Source organism: Orcinus orca, chromosome 3, assembly GCF_937001465.1.
Source record: "Orcinus orca chromosome 3, mOrcOrc1.1, whole genome shotgun sequence".
NCBI classification, from domain to species: Eukaryota; Metazoa; Chordata; class Mammalia; order Artiodactyla; family Delphinidae; genus Orcinus; species Orcinus orca.
The window spans coordinates 60,719,734-60,735,043 of record NC_064561.1 but is presented as its reverse complement, the minus strand read 5'-3'; the positions used below and the strand labels follow the sequence as shown (position 1 = coordinate 60,735,043).

General features: G+C 36.9%; 1 protein-coding gene across 9 annotated transcripts in view; it reads left to right on the top strand.

The window, feature by feature from the left end:
• The window catches only part of FBXO38 (F-box protein 38), a 52,383-nt gene that overhangs the window by 12,468 nt on the left and 24,605 nt on the right, over positions 1-15,310 (top strand). For all 9 annotated transcript variants that reach the window (XM_049708036.1, XM_049708035.1, XM_049708032.1 and 6 more), the window contains exons 4-12: positions 1,676-1,839; positions 2,049-2,214; positions 3,497-3,634; positions 4,800-4,937; positions 6,834-6,927; positions 7,939-8,069; positions 11,844-12,014; positions 13,663-13,805; positions 14,705-14,915. In XM_049708036.1, coding sequence (XP_049563993.1) covers positions 1,676-1,839; positions 2,049-2,214; positions 3,497-3,634; positions 4,800-4,937; positions 6,834-6,927; positions 7,939-8,069; positions 11,844-12,014; positions 13,663-13,805; positions 14,705-14,915 — 1,356 coding nt within the window. The remainder of the gene's footprint in view (positions 1-1,675; positions 1,840-2,048; positions 2,215-3,496; positions 3,635-4,799; positions 4,938-6,833; positions 6,928-7,938; positions 8,070-11,843; positions 12,015-13,662; positions 13,806-14,704; positions 14,916-15,310) is intronic.

Below are 15,310 nucleotides of genomic sequence, written 5' to 3'. Positions count from 1 at the left end.
GGACTGTCATTTCTTTTATTAGATTTTCTTTAACGGAGGTTAGGCCAGTAGGAAATATGGACATGGGGTTAATGCACTACATAAAGAGATAGGATAGCAGAGCTCCCATGTGGTGCAATCTTACAATTAAAATCTCTGCCCCGTATCAAATTAGAGAAGAATTTGTCTGCACATTGCTGGCTTCTTTTAGACTGTGATAAATACCTGTGAGCCCAAGACTTCCCATCACTGCAACAAATATAAAAGAGAGTCAAAGCAAAGTCTCTATGGCCTAGAATAAGGTCTTACTAACCCTGCTTTGCTAATGCCACCTTGGTCTGGTCTCTGGAGTTTATACCCTGATTCTCTATATAATAATGCTAAATAAGGTTTTTATATAGCACTTTTTGGTTTACATATATGATCTCCTTGGACTCTCACACCATCTCTGTAAAGAAGGTGGAGAGAGGCAACGTGTAATGTACAACAAGAGAGGATGGACATTGGCAAAGGTCACATTCATTTTTTACATTTTTAAATAGGGTGATAAACCTTTTCATTGGGTTGTGAGAGTAGATATGTAAAATGATTAACACATTGAATCGTTTAGTAGAGTTACTGTATAAGACAATAATAAGAACTGTTATTATAATTAGAGAGACCAGGTAATCTCTTGAGGTCCCTTCTTACTCTTCATTTTTTTGTGAATCTGAAGCTAACATAGCATCTAGACTAGCCCTGTACAAGCAGAACAACTTTTGAAAACTGTAGTAACACTTAATGGTTTGGGACTTCATTTTTATTCTTGAAAATTAATATTTTTATTTATCATTAGTGAGTAGACAGTTAGCTTTCTGGTGGCCTCTATTAAAAACAAAAAGTAAGATAATAAAGTATCATCAGTATGAGACTTATCTCCTTACTTACCGCACCAGCAACTTGTACTGTGGAAGTAACCTGTATCTTTCTCCTCCCATCTGGTTGTTTCCCACTGTGGAGCACAGCTGGCCTCTCAGATAAATAGTTTTCTGTCAGTTCAGCATCCTCGTAGTTTGGATTGCTTATGCTCTCTTAGCTAACTTGCATCCGTCTTTTTCAAAAGAATGAGTTGTCTAAAATGTCCTGGGAATGATAGTTAAACACAGGATAAAGTAATTATTGGGAAATGGGTAACTAAGAGAACGCAGTTTGAGATGGGATTTGGGTTAGAACTGTGAGCTTCCTGAAGATGGGGATCCTATCTTACTTATTTTTTTAGTTGTGACCTCTATAGAGCCTAGAGGTTTTATGGACCAGAGAGTACCTTTGGGGGAGGAAGGTGGTGGCCAGAAAGGTTGTCCGTCCTCTCACATCAGTCAAGTAGGTCCAAGTCATCTGGTTTAAAAGTGTGTTGTTCTTAGTTGAAGATATATGTGCCTTAAAAGCAGGAGCAACAACAAAAAAGAAAATAGTAAATTAAAAGTTTCAGCTGTAAAGTATCAACTCAGAATAAGTGGTGTTCCTGACACATTTCCTCTGTTACTAAGGGAAATATTTTCTGTTTAACCATTTGTTCAGCTGTAGTGTTAGCCTTATGAAAATTTAAAAAGGAAATCTTTTTTGTTGTTGTTTTAACTTTTGATAAAAATTACAAGTGCCTATAAATTTTGACCAACAGAAAGATGAACTTGGCTCTAAATACTTGTGAACTTCTTAGGCTTCACAGATTCCAGTTTTCTGACACTATTGAAGAAGATGCCAGATGTTGAACAGCTATATGGCCTTCACCCTAGATACCTTGAGAGGCGAAGGGTACGGGGCCATGAGGCTTTTAGCATTCCAGGAGTTCTGGAAGCTTTGCAGGCATGCCCGAACTTAGTGGTGAGTGCACCTGGTTGAACATTTGACATCAACTAATTGATGAAATATTAAATTAAAAGAATCATAGAACATGTTCAGTCACATGAAAATTTCATCCACAACGAACTTTTAAGTTCCACTGCATGCTTAGCATCTTATGATACAGAAATAGAAGCTTTAGATGCTAAATTAAAAGCCTTTCTTGTGTTTGCTTTGGCATTATTCTGTAGGGTGTGGAAACTTCTCATTTGGAATTGGTAGAATCTATTTGGACATACATGCCACATGTTCATATTTTGGGGAAGTTTCGTAATCGTAATGGAGCATTTCCAATTCCTCCTGAAAATAAACTGAAAATTCCTGTAGGAGCCAAAATCCAAACTTTACATTTAGTTGGTAAGTACATGTTTCTTGGGTTGCTTGTGACTCCTTGAAATGCCATACAACTGAATATTCACTGAAAGGGAACAATGAGGATTTTAGAAACGGCTTTGCTGATTGATGATGGTAAAAGAAATGCTTGTGAGACTTGTATACAATTTTAGATTTCCCATTAAAGGGCCCCAGGGAGTGGGGGGTTGGCGGCAGACAGGTAGGTGAGAGAACTATTTCACAACCAATCTGATCCCGTTTTGATAGGCAGTTTGGGTAGTTTTGAAAGTTGTTGGGGTTTTTGTGTTTTTGTTTTTTGTTTCTTTTTTGTTTATAGAATGGATTTGGGGTAAAATGTGGATTGGGCATAGAATATAACTGTCTTGTCTGGATCTGTCTCACCCTTGCTACCCTTGGGTTCCCTAGTCGGAGCGACCACCATCATGGTAGATGCTAAATGTACCTTTGTGAGTTTTGCATCTTGAGTCCTAATCTGTACCTCACTTCTTCTGCTTTTCTTCCTTTGGACTAATCCTCAGTTAGTACAGTGTTTATGCATAGTTCAGTACTAAAGCCAACTATGTTTTTTTGCGTGGACCAGGTTAAGGAGTAATCCTTACAGTAGGAGCATTATGCAGAATTTAGCTTTCAAAGAACCAACAATTTAAGTACTCCCAATTTTGCTTTCTCTAGTTGCTATTGCTAGCAGGGCTTCTACTGACTCAAGGTTAAAAGTTATATTAAACTGGTTTTGCCAGCTACTGCTTTTTAAATGCCATCACCCTGGATCCTTGTATTTCTCTCCGAGAATTGTGTCACTTCTTGGCTGTTCCCTAGTCTACAGTGTTTAGACTCTTGGACAGGTTCCTCAAACTGCTTCGTACCATAAGAATTTTCAAGTTACCCATGCTCTGTCTCCTTCCATATCTCCTGACTTATCCTCCCACTCTACAACCCCTTTCTTCCAGAAATGGTCCTCTGCAGGTATGATTCCTAGTAACTCTGGAAGAGTTAGAGTTGCAAGAAAAACTTGTGTGTATAAAATGTAGAAGTACTTTTTAAATCCCATCTTCCCATATGCCTTTTCTAAAGAAATGATAGTCTGTTTATTGTTTTCTTAAACTGTTCTTTACAAGCCTGTTTTAAATAAGCTTATCTTCCTACGTGTTAATTAGGTAATTTGTTCTGATGAAAATATACAGGAAGGATATATTGTTAACTTGAAAAATAGACTATTGAACTTATACACAGAATACAGTCTTTTAGTGGTTTTCTTGTTTTTTATTTTTTTGTATATATGCTTTAGGGGTGAATGTTCCTGAAATTCCTTGTATCCCAATGCTAAGGCACCTTTACATGAAGTGGGTAAGACTCACTAAACCACAGCCATTCAAAGATTTTCTTTGCATCAGCTTACGAACTTTTGTCATGAGGAACTGTGCAGGTAAGGGTACATAGTTGTGGTGGAGTTATACACATACTATTCTAAAAATGTCCTAAAGCAAACTCCATAGCTACATTTGTAAGTGAAATTATATTATGCTATTACTGTTTATGTCTGTAACTTACCTTGTGAAGGTAAATGTACTTTTTGTTTTAAAGACAGTAGACATACGATTTTTCTTTGACCCTTAGCAGAAAAAATAAGGTGTCAAAATGTCTCTACATATTTCTTATAGGCACTTTTTATAGGATTGTTTTAATAAATTTTTTTTACTTTCTTTGTCTCTGGCCTCCTGATCATTCTGCATGTAAATAGTTGTCTGACCTAATCTACCTTAAAGCATAAAACACTGCTTTTATGATACTACTTTTCTGTTCTGAAACCTTCAGTACTTCTGTTGCCCTAGTGTGTCAGGTGGGAACTGTTCTGCTTCAGAATTCATAATACCCAGGGCCCCTCTTGATATCCTTATTTCAGACTCCTTTTTAAGGTACTCCTTTTATTGTCAGGCCTGCCTACTCACTGTTCCCAAACAGCCATACCAGCTTTCGCCTGAGTGTTTTTCCGTATTATTGTTTCCTTGTCCTGCGGTTTACACTTCCTTCTTCCTCTTCACTTGTATACATTTTTTAAGTTTTGTTCTTCAAACTTTCTTTTTTCTTTTTTATGTAGTATATCGGATCTTATTTTTGTACCTGATATGTTCTGCCTTTTTATCTTTTTTATAATTATTCATGTTAGTTTTATGTTTGCGTCAGTTGCAAGCTCTTTGATGGATAGGATCCTATCTTTTGTAATCTTCCATAACACCTAATATAACACTGGTCACATAGAGAGATGTTTAAGTCATTGAGCTGTTTGTTAGAGTGAAGGATCAAATTTTCAACTTGCCTTTTCCCCTTATTTATTTTGAGCTCAAAACTATTGAAACTTCAGGGAATTTACAAAAAATACTAAATCTCCAACGTTACTGAAAAATCCTTATGCTGAATAAGTATGTGGTTAACAGACTAATACTCTTTCCAATGAGAGGTATAAATCGCAGAGAGCCAGCCACTTGGCTGTCATTTTCAGACATAGAATTTATAAGTTATTCATTTCAGTTGCTGATTTGAAAAATCATCTTTATAATTTACATTGTTCCATTGAAATTGTCTTTCTCCAGGACCCACAAACTCCTTGAAATATGTCCCTTTAGTAACAGGCTTAGCCTCTGCCCGCAACTTGGAACATTTGGAAATGGTTCGAGTTCCTTTCCTTGGAGGTCTTATCCAACATGTAGTTGAAGACAGTTGGAGATCAGGTATTCATTTTCCTTTAGTTACTAAATATTTTAAAAAATCAGTTTAAAATTTAGTAAGCTTTTATTTAGCTTCTCTTCTGAGTCTTTATAAAAGAAAATGCTTGTTAGTAATTGTATTTTCTGTTTGATGTATTTAGTGAAGAATAAGTAACCATGAGTGTGGCCAGTATTCATTTCCTTTTTATGCAGTGTTAAACCTTCTCAAAATAGTAGAGTGATAAGGCATGTTTTCTGGCTTGTTAATACTTATTGCTTAGTTAATAACTCATGTTATATTTGGACTCTTTCTGAGAGATGTTAACAGAGATATCCTAGTGCCTTTTGCTGGGAAGAGATGTTTTTTGACTTAGACAACTTAGTTCTACAAAAGAACTTAGGCATTAGTAATGTTAATCTAACATTTGCTTAATACTTATAGTATATAAAATGTTTTCATGTTTAACAGTTGGATATTAGGTCCATCCATCAGATGTTGGCTTTTAAAAGAAAAAAAGATTTTACTTTCTAGCTCCCATAATTATATTTTAAATGATCATATGTAGCATAACGTGCTCCACGTTAATTATCTCCTCACTGCAACAAAAAGACCAAGAAGTTTAGCTATATAGATAATTAATAGTTGGGATCAGAAAATGTAACTGTGAATATCCAAAATATAAATGAAAAATTATCTAGTACCATTGGTAACAAATAGACATTCTCATTAATACTGTTAAAATATGAGTAAGTACATTTTTAGCATTTTGTCAGTTAATCAAGTCTGGTACAAGTGCACTTCATTAGATTGTGTGAAGGGGATGGAGACTTCCTCAAGATCAACAGCATAATTTTTTTTTTTTTTTTTTTTTTTTTTTTTTTTGCGGTACGTGGGCCTCTCACTGTTGTGGCCTCTCCCGTTGCGGAGCACAGGCTCCGGAGGCACAGGCTCAGTGGCCATGGCCCACGGGCCCAGCCGCTCCACGGCATGTGGGATCCTCCCAGACCGGGTCACGAACCCGTGTCCCCTGCATCGGCAGGTGGACTCTCAACCACTGCGCTGCCAGGGAAGCCCAACAGTGTAATTTTTATTCCATGGCTCTAGCTAACAGGGTAAAATCAGAAAGGAAAAGAATGCTTGGTGTCAGTTTATTTACCTCTTGTAAAAATAAAAAGTAAAAAATAAATTTAAAAAATGAAAGGAAAAGAAGACCACAGTGCAGTCATTCATTAGAAGACCTGGAGAGAGGTACCAAAAGCTAAGAGTTTGCATAAAGGGCCTAAAAGAGCAGCAGAGACTTTTCTTCCCAAATAAGTGTTTAAGAATGACTCCACCTTATATTTTACTTAAGGAGCCAGCATACCTCACACAATAGTTAATTCCAGATGATTCATAGATACAAATGTAAAAAATACAGTTTTTAAAACAAAACTCAGGAGAACGTCTTCTTGACCTCTGGTAGTCAAAGATTTCTTAAATAGTATACCAAAGAACACTTAGCATAAAGAAAAAAGTTGGTAAACTGTGCTAACGATTTTTTTGTTCATCAAAAGGCATGAGTAAGAGAGTAAAAAGCCAAGCTATAGAGTGGGAGAAGCTATTTGCAATACAGCTGACAAAGGACTTGTATCCAGAAAGAACTAAAATTAGTAAGAAAAAGTCAGAAAACACAATAGGAAAAATGGGAAAACATTTTGAATAGAAAAAATTTCACAAAAGAGGATATCTAAATGGCCAGTAAACATGAAAACAGGATAAATTTCACTAATCATTAGGGAAATGCAAATTAAAACCACAATGTGATATACAAGCACTAAAATGATTACGCCTAAACAATTATCATCTAAAGTATGTAGAAATGCTTTACTGACAGTGCTGTGGTCAAATGGAAAAATTATTGTTTTTGTTCCTTTAACTAGGTGGTTTTAGAAATTTGCACACTATTGTTTTGGGAGCTTGCAAAAATGCACTTGAAGTAGATCTTGGTTACCTCATCATCACTGCTGCCCGTAGGTATGTTTCCTCTTCACATTGTTTCTTTTGTCTTAGAATTATGTTTTTTCCTGTTTTATAAAAATTGGTGGGAATATGTGTTTGAAGTTTGAGCATGCCTTTTTCAGATTTAAAATACAAAGGAGTTGTTTAAATAGCAGTAGGTTATCACTTAGTGGGAGTCTTCTGTTACAACTGATGACCAACTGAGCTGCACTCCAGACCTAGCAAGCTTTGAATGGGCGTGGTCTCATCAGAGAAAAGCAGTCAATTATCTGGAAGTGCCTGAGACTCCAACAGAAGTCAGCATTGATGCTTTGGTGTCAGCAGCCGGCTCAGGAGCCATTGTTTTAACCTCCAGATGGTTTTCCCAGTTGTTTTAGTTAGTTGGTGATAATATTTGCTATTCAGAAATCAGTGTTGTAAGTCAGCTTTTTCAGAGTCCTGACCTTTAACATCTTTATATTTTTAACCTATTTTCACATCACTTTATGCCATGTTTATTATTTCCTACATATCAAAAGTCTACCTCTACTTTTACTTTTATAATACTTAAATTGAATTAACCATTTTTCAATTTATTAAAAAACAAAACTCTTACTTTCCATCAGTAGAATATTAAGAATATAAATACAACAAAACTCTATCTAAGTTTAAGTGAGTAAATATTGTTACTTACTATAGAACTATACTCTGTTTAAATGGGACTTAATACTAGCCTAAAAAAGATATTAAAGAAATGCAGATTCTTGCCTTGACTTAATCAGGTTTAAGAAAGTACCAGAAAGGATATAAGATTATAACAGTGTAACTCATTATTATTTACTGTAACTTCAGTGTACACGTAAGGCGTGTCCACACTTTATAAAATACCCTTTTAAAGGAAACATCTGATATTTTTTAGTGGAGGGGGGAAAGTTGTTTGCATTTGACACTTCAGTAAGATAAACTTCTTTCAGAGCCTTACATTAGGAAGTACCTTTGATTCTGATGGCTTTCATTTTACTTTTATATGTATCTCTTTGTTCATAGGTTACATGAAGTTCGGATCCAGCCTTCCCTAACCAAAGATGGCGTCTTTTCTGCCCTGAAGATGGCAGAGTTGGAGTTCCCCCAGTTTGAAACCCTTCATCTGGGATATGTAGATGAGTTTTTGCTGCAGAGTAAGAATCATCTCATTTAATCCCTAAAATTGTTGTCAGGAACTTAGTTGACAAAGTGAACTCTGAATTGGGATGTGCCGTTATTTTCTTGAATATAAAACAGCTTAAAATCTTAGGTGCTCTCACTTCTTAAAAAATTTAAACTTGAAGTGTCAGTGATTTTTTTCTTTCTATATTGCCTCTGATTTTAGCATATTATAGAAAGTGTAGTGATTGTCTACCCAAAAAAAGATCCTTATTTACATTTGATATTGTCTCCCCTTTGCTCCCCAAGTTTCTTTCCCATTCTGCTTCATTTTTTTCACAGAATGTCATCCCTGGTTCCATTTGTTGAATTTGATCTGCCATACTTCTTGAAGCTTTTGATGGTCCTCTCTGATGAGGTCCCATTCCCTGCCCATGCTCTTCATTTCTGTAATAAGCCCACTGGGGGTTCTGGATTTTCCAGATAGTGTGAGCACATAATGGTCAGTATTCGTTTAATGATGATTGCTGTTGGAAGGCTTGTTCACAGCATTTTCTGGAATGTATTTACAATTGGGAACTCATTCCTTTGGGTTTGAATGCATGTCAATTCATTATTCAAACTTTTTTTCCACATGACATTAGTCAGACATGCAAAAACATTTACACCTTCAGCATGTTTTTATTTTTGCAAGAATTAGTTTCTTACCCATGTAATTTGTAACAAGTCTTCTTAAACTCTCATTGTCATACCAGATGACATTTTTTCTTTGGATCTAATTTGCATTGTAGAAGAACATAAGAAGGCTTAATTCTTTTTAGTCTAGATCAAACAATATGACTTGTTTGTCCCTTTTCATTTCTGATATATGTCACAATAATAGTTGGGATTTTTGTTTTGTTTTTACTTTGTTGCAGTTCTCACCAATACAGGTGAAGCATTAAAAAAAATCAAAGCATTATTTTCTAGCCTTTTTAACACAGGAATCATTTTTAATCTATATAGCTTTGAAAAGATCAGCTTTTTACCAACGTAGCTTTAAAATGCTAAACTAGCATAGTAATTTCAAATAAAATTAATGTATTTGGTATCAGGCTTTTCTGGTTTTCAGTGAAGTTGCTAACATTCTGTTTCTATAGTATCTATGTAGTAACTTAAGATTATTAGCTTGGTAATTGGTGTTTTTTTCTACTATCTTGTTTTTTGTTTTTCTCGAAAGCTAAAAACTTGACAAATTTTGTATTTTCATGATTGCCACATTTAGGTCCACTGAAAGAATGTCTTTGAGAATTATCTTTAGAACGAGCTATTTCCCTATAGTGCTTCTTTCCCCTCAACACATATTTTCAATAGAAAAACACTTTACCTTTTTTGGGGGCTGCGTTGAGTCTTTGTTGCTGCGCACGGGCTTTCTCTAGTTGCGGCGAGTGGGGGCTACTCTTCGTTGCAGTGCGTGGGCTTCTCATTGCAGTGGCTTCTCTTGTTGCAGAGCACGGGCTCTAGGCATGCAGGCTTCAGTAGTTGCAGCTCAGTAGTTGTGGCGCACAGGCTTGGTCACTCCGCGGCACGTGGGATCTTCCCGGGCCAGGACTCGAACCCATGTCCCCTGCATTGGCAGGTGGATTCTTAACCACTCTGCCACCAGGGAAGTCCCAACACTTTACCTTTTGACTACCATTATCTCGTTTTTCAAAGTAACTTGTTTCATAGTCTCCTTAATATTTAATAGTCTCTTAGCTTTGATTTTTTTTTATAAGCCATTCTTCATATTTGTTGCAGTTCATCCATTTCTCCTGTATACGTACTCTCCTCTATTACTCCAAAGACAGTCTGGGATTCTCTGTATGAAAATAGGTGCCAGGTGTGTCTAACAGACTATGTAGAGAGGAATGAGAGGTCACTGCTTATACTCTTTCACTTAATCTCTTGCTTCTCAGCCACTTAGATTTTGAAGCATCTCTCCAGGAGGTTAGGGTGGCTCCTGGTAAAACTTGCAGCAATTCTTTGTTACAAAGTTTCTGGCAAAATATAAATAGAAACATCATCTTTGTCCCCATACACTTATCGTAAAAGTGACAGTGCCAGATTGGGGAAATGGGTGTGCTGAAAAGTAGATGCTGTGTACTGGGAATATAAGAAAAGTGATCCAAGGATGAATACTTAGGGGTTCTTTGTTTACATAGATTCATGATTTCAGAGATTCATGTGAAGGTGATAGGGGTGCAAAACTCATTCAGATCCAGAAGCAGTATAGAGTAGTCTTTAGGGCTGGGGCTTTGGAAAGAGGGAGTGAGATGGAAGTTCATTAATCATGGGACCTGGGGCAAGTTATTTCTTGGGTTCAAACCACCCAATAAAAAAGTGGGAAACGGTCTTATCTCCATTTAACAAATGAGAAAACATGGTATTTTATTATTACAATCTCTTACACTTAGAAAGCATTCAGTGAATGATAGCTTTTACTTTTAGCTGACCTCTGGGCTGAATCAGAAAGAAACAATCTGAGTCCTAGGTGATGTCATCAGAGTTTTGAGGGAGTGTGATGATCAGGAGACCCTAAGAGCAGGAACAGGTCTCAAAGGAATGAATGTAAGACATAGATTTATCATGCTAGGCTGTAGCAATTATTCTGACAACACCTTACCTGGGATCAGTTCAAAGTCTACCTGATCATAAGGGAGAAGGCAAATTTTAAGTCCAAAGGGCAAGAAAGAAGTTTTTACCAGGAGACTAAAGAAAATTGCTCAGAAAAATTATGAAGAATTGGTTAAGGTGAAATCTCCAAGAAATGCCAGTAAATACAAAAACCAGGGACTCTAGGAGAGAGACCATGAACTGTATGGAAAGTGAAACTGGAAGAGTTGGGAGTAGACTGGTTGTTTTAAACATGTCCAGGCTAAAGGTATGAATCCCTGCCCTGAAGGGCAGGGCAGCTTGTCCAGAGCAAGTGTTTTCTTTGTATTTTATGTCAGTTGATTGCAAGGACCATGAGAGACGTTTATTGGGTTCCTATATCATAATATCCCAGCATTATGCTGGACATTGAAAATGTAACTATAAACTAGGCAGAGTCCCATTTTCCTTCAAATTGCTCATAGTCAAGTGGACCATCCTGTAGAGCAAAGGTCAGGCAGGTGGCAGGAATAATGATAGGAAGCAAGGGATAAGGTGTGATTTCCTGTAGCATAATCTAGAATGGAGGATCCTTTTACTAAACCCACTCCCTAGTCTGTGACAAGACAGTAGGCACTAAAGCCCAAGGGCAGAGAGAGTTGGGTGTATATGTGAGTTAAAAGTCCACTTTCTGAGGTTAGGTACATATTTACTAACCTATACATGGTTCTAAAAATGAATCTGAATTTCAAAGTGTACTCTTCTCTACACATGGCCACACCCGACTCCAAAAACATTATCCTTATAGAGTGAAAGAGTTACATTTTTAAGATTTTATTTTTCTTTTTAAAAGCTTAAACTATAACTTCACCATAAATGTAAACCAATACAATTTATCCCTCAGTTTTGCTTTAAGACTTTGCCTTCTTTTTTCCTTTTCTAAACAATTGAAAATAATCTTTTCCTACTAGCTGTCCCTTAACTTTTAACATAAATTTTTATTTTGCAAAATAAAGGCTACCATTCGTACAGAATACCTAACCTAAAATTGTACCTGAACCTGAACCTGATGATGGAGAGATGACACCGGATGATCATAGAGACTGATCATACTGGATGTTAAAGTAAAGAATTGGCAACACTCCATGACACTTTAAGAACCTTTTTTTGTTTTTTAAATCAATTTCTCTTTCTAGGCAGAATGGCTAATGCAGATCTGGTGAAGTATGGTTTGGCTGATGTGGTAGAAAATCCTGGTATCATCACTGATATAGGGATGAAGGCAGTCAATGAAGTTTTTTCCTGTATCAAATATCTGGCAATTTATAATTGCCCCCATCTACATAACCCATACAATTGGATCTCAGGTACTGTATGCTTAAGTGCGGCTCTATTTTATTAATGTCAAAATAATATGTATCTTTGTTTTCTGTGTGTGTCATGAATTAACATTCCTGATATAAAATGTAGATATTTTATATGGATCATTCATAGAAGTTCTGGGAACCTTTGATAACTGAGTTGGAAATATTTTCAGTGCCTCTTTGAACTCCTGAAATTCTCTGCCTAGATATTAGCACTGTCCAAGTTATAATTCAGTTGTACTGATCCTTACTTATTTGTTTTTCTTTGGGCCAGGCATATAAAGTTTAGGTTAGGAATTGTTGCCTGGGATGTTATGGTTGTTTTCTCTGTATTAACTTCAAATGGCATATCATCTGAACCAACGAAGTGGGTATGTATTTTAAAAACTTGAGTTAGGTGACATATTAAACATTAACTTGTGAAATTTTCTATTGCCTTAAAATCCTAGGCTATTTCAAATCTCCCCTCCATACAGTATCTCTTGTGTATAGAAGTGTGACTTTTGCACTTGGTATTTTTCCTTATGAGGGGAGTTTATTTCCCTCCCTGAGAGAGTAATGCTATTTATTTCTTTTAAAGCCCTTCTTAAAAACCTAAATTCACAAGCCTTTAAATAAATTCAGAGCTAGAGAATTTTCGTTTTGACATCCTCTTAGCAAACCAAGCCCCCTTACTGACACCTGCAGACCAGTCTCTTCTGCCGTCTGAGCCACCGCACAGGGATACTGTAGCTCCTTACAAAACCCATCTCCAGACCTGTTGTAGGGCTCCCAGGCCTCTGCTGAGATCATTTGTTAGAATGGCCATGTCTCACCCATGAGAAGAGAAGTTCTACCCCTTGCCCAGCAGCACCAAGAAGTTATTGGGAAATAAACTTTAGGCTGTATGCGGCGTAGATCGCTTTTAAAAAATAACATTTATTGGGTTTTTGGTTTGTTTGTTTTCTTAAATACAGAAGAGTATAAAGAAGAAAATAAAAAATGGCCTATAATCCCATCACTCAGAACTCCTGTTAACACTTAAAAACTAAAAGTAATACATGCACTTGATAAACAGTATCAAACAATACAGAAAGGTACAAAATGAAAAGTCTCCTCTTCTCAAAGGTAACCACCATCAACGGTTTCTTGTATATTCTTCTGGACAGGTTATTTTGTGCACATTGCAGCCTATACATATATAGCATTTAAAAATGATTTACATATACGAAAGGACCTTACTGTGTATACATTGTCCTGTAGCTTGTGTTTTGCACTAAGAATATTTTGGAGAGCTTTCCATATTAGTAAGCATATTCAGTTCTTCTTCATTCTTTTAATAGCTGCATACTGTTTTATGAAAGGAATATGCCAACATTTCTTTTAACTAGTATCCTATCGTTAAATAGGCATGTAGGTTTTTAAGTGAATCACATTTAAGTATAGGCTGACTTAGTTTCAAGTTAATGATTTCCAAGCCATCTATTTCTCACAATGAAATTAGGTAAGGAAACATCATAGTTTAGAGTCATCAAGTGTTAGAGATCATGAAATAAAAGAAAATTTACTCAGGGAAAAAGGATTTGAAAGTCTTTGTGACCTATAGCAAAATTCATGAGTAATGGAGAAAGTGTTAGTTACATTCTCTCTGGCCATACCGTTTCTTCAATAGACCACTCAAGATGGACTCGATTGGTTGATATCAACTTAGTGCGTTGCCATGCTTTGAAGCTGGACTCCTTTGGCCAGTTTATTGAATTGTTGCCCAGCCTGGAGTTTATTTCACTGGACCAGATGTTTCGTGAACCACCCAAAGTAAGTCACATTTGAGAGCATTTTTGTTTATTTTGATACTGAAGGAAGAAAATAAAACAACCTAAGTAATTTTTTTTCCTAATAATATGCCTTTACAATGTTATAATTTGACTTTTTACTGCCAGCCTCAGTGAAGGAAGGCATAAAGGTTATAATAATGTATAGCCACTTGTTCTGGTAAATGACTATTAAGGGATTTCCAGAGAAAGGAAAGGAAAAAGTAAGTGCAAAGCTGTCTCCATCAGGTTTATAAAGTGAAGGTAAGAGCAAAGGTGGAAATTTAAGCTAAAGCAAAAGTTATTACTCAAGAGTAATTAATTGGAAGATTAAATCTCTAATTAGCAACCCAAAATATAAGTAAGGATTAGGAATTTTGTTTTGGGAATGTTTTACTTTGCTGCTACCTTTTCTGTTCAGTTGCATATCTGGGGAAATCTGAGGTTGCCCAGTTGTACAAAATGTTATTTTAAAACTGCTTAACACATAAAGCTTTATACTCGCATCGTAATAAAAACTTAATGTTTCAACAAATTATGTTCTCTCTTGTCAGTTCTTAACGGTTATATTCCCACTGTTGAAGCAGTGTGATATAGTGGGGAAAGCTCAGGGTTTGAGGACAGATTATTGGGTTTCAAGTCCCAGGTGTACCACTTACTGGTCGTGCACTGTTGGGCAGATCCCTTCCCATTGTGCATGTCATCATCTGTAAATCAAGAGTGATAACGCTTTTTCTTGCTTGAAGCGTTCTGGGCCTTAAATGAGGTCCTTTATGAATATGTGAAAGTATTTCATAGAGTGCCATATAAATATTCTGTGTAAAGATGAAATGGAGGAATATTAAAAATGCAGGGTTCTACACTAACCCAAATTAATAAGCACGTGGTTTCTTCTTGCTTTAGGGCTGTGCTCGGGTTGGTCTGAGTGCAGGCACAGGAATTGGGGTGTCCTCGGCCCTCGTTAGCAATCAGAACTCCAACAATGACAATGATAATAATGCGCAGAATAATGCCAACATCCACGACAACAATCACCATCACCCAGATGACTCAGACGAGGAGAATGACTTCCGGCAAGACCTGCAGCCAGGAGAGCAGCAGTTTGCAGCCGACGGTAACCCAGATCTTTTGTGAGCTCCAGATAGAAATGATTTTTACTTTGGGTCGTATTTCTCTTACTCTCTTCTCTTTCCTTCACCGCCTATTTCAGTTTGTCACTTTACACGTTGGGGGACCTTGCTAACAAAACAAATGAGGGGGGCTTCCCTGGTGGCGCAGTGGTTGAGAGTCCGCCTGCCGATGCAGGGGACACGGGTTCATGCCCCGGTCCAGGACGATCCCACATGCCGCGGAGCGGCTGTGCCCGTGAGCCATAGCCTCTGAGCCTGCGCGTCCGGAGCCTGTGCTCCGCAACGGGAGAAGCCACAACAGTGAGAGGCCCGCGTACCGCAAAACAAACAAACAAACAAAAAACAAATGAGGGGGTGGATGGAGTTTGCCTGTCTGCTT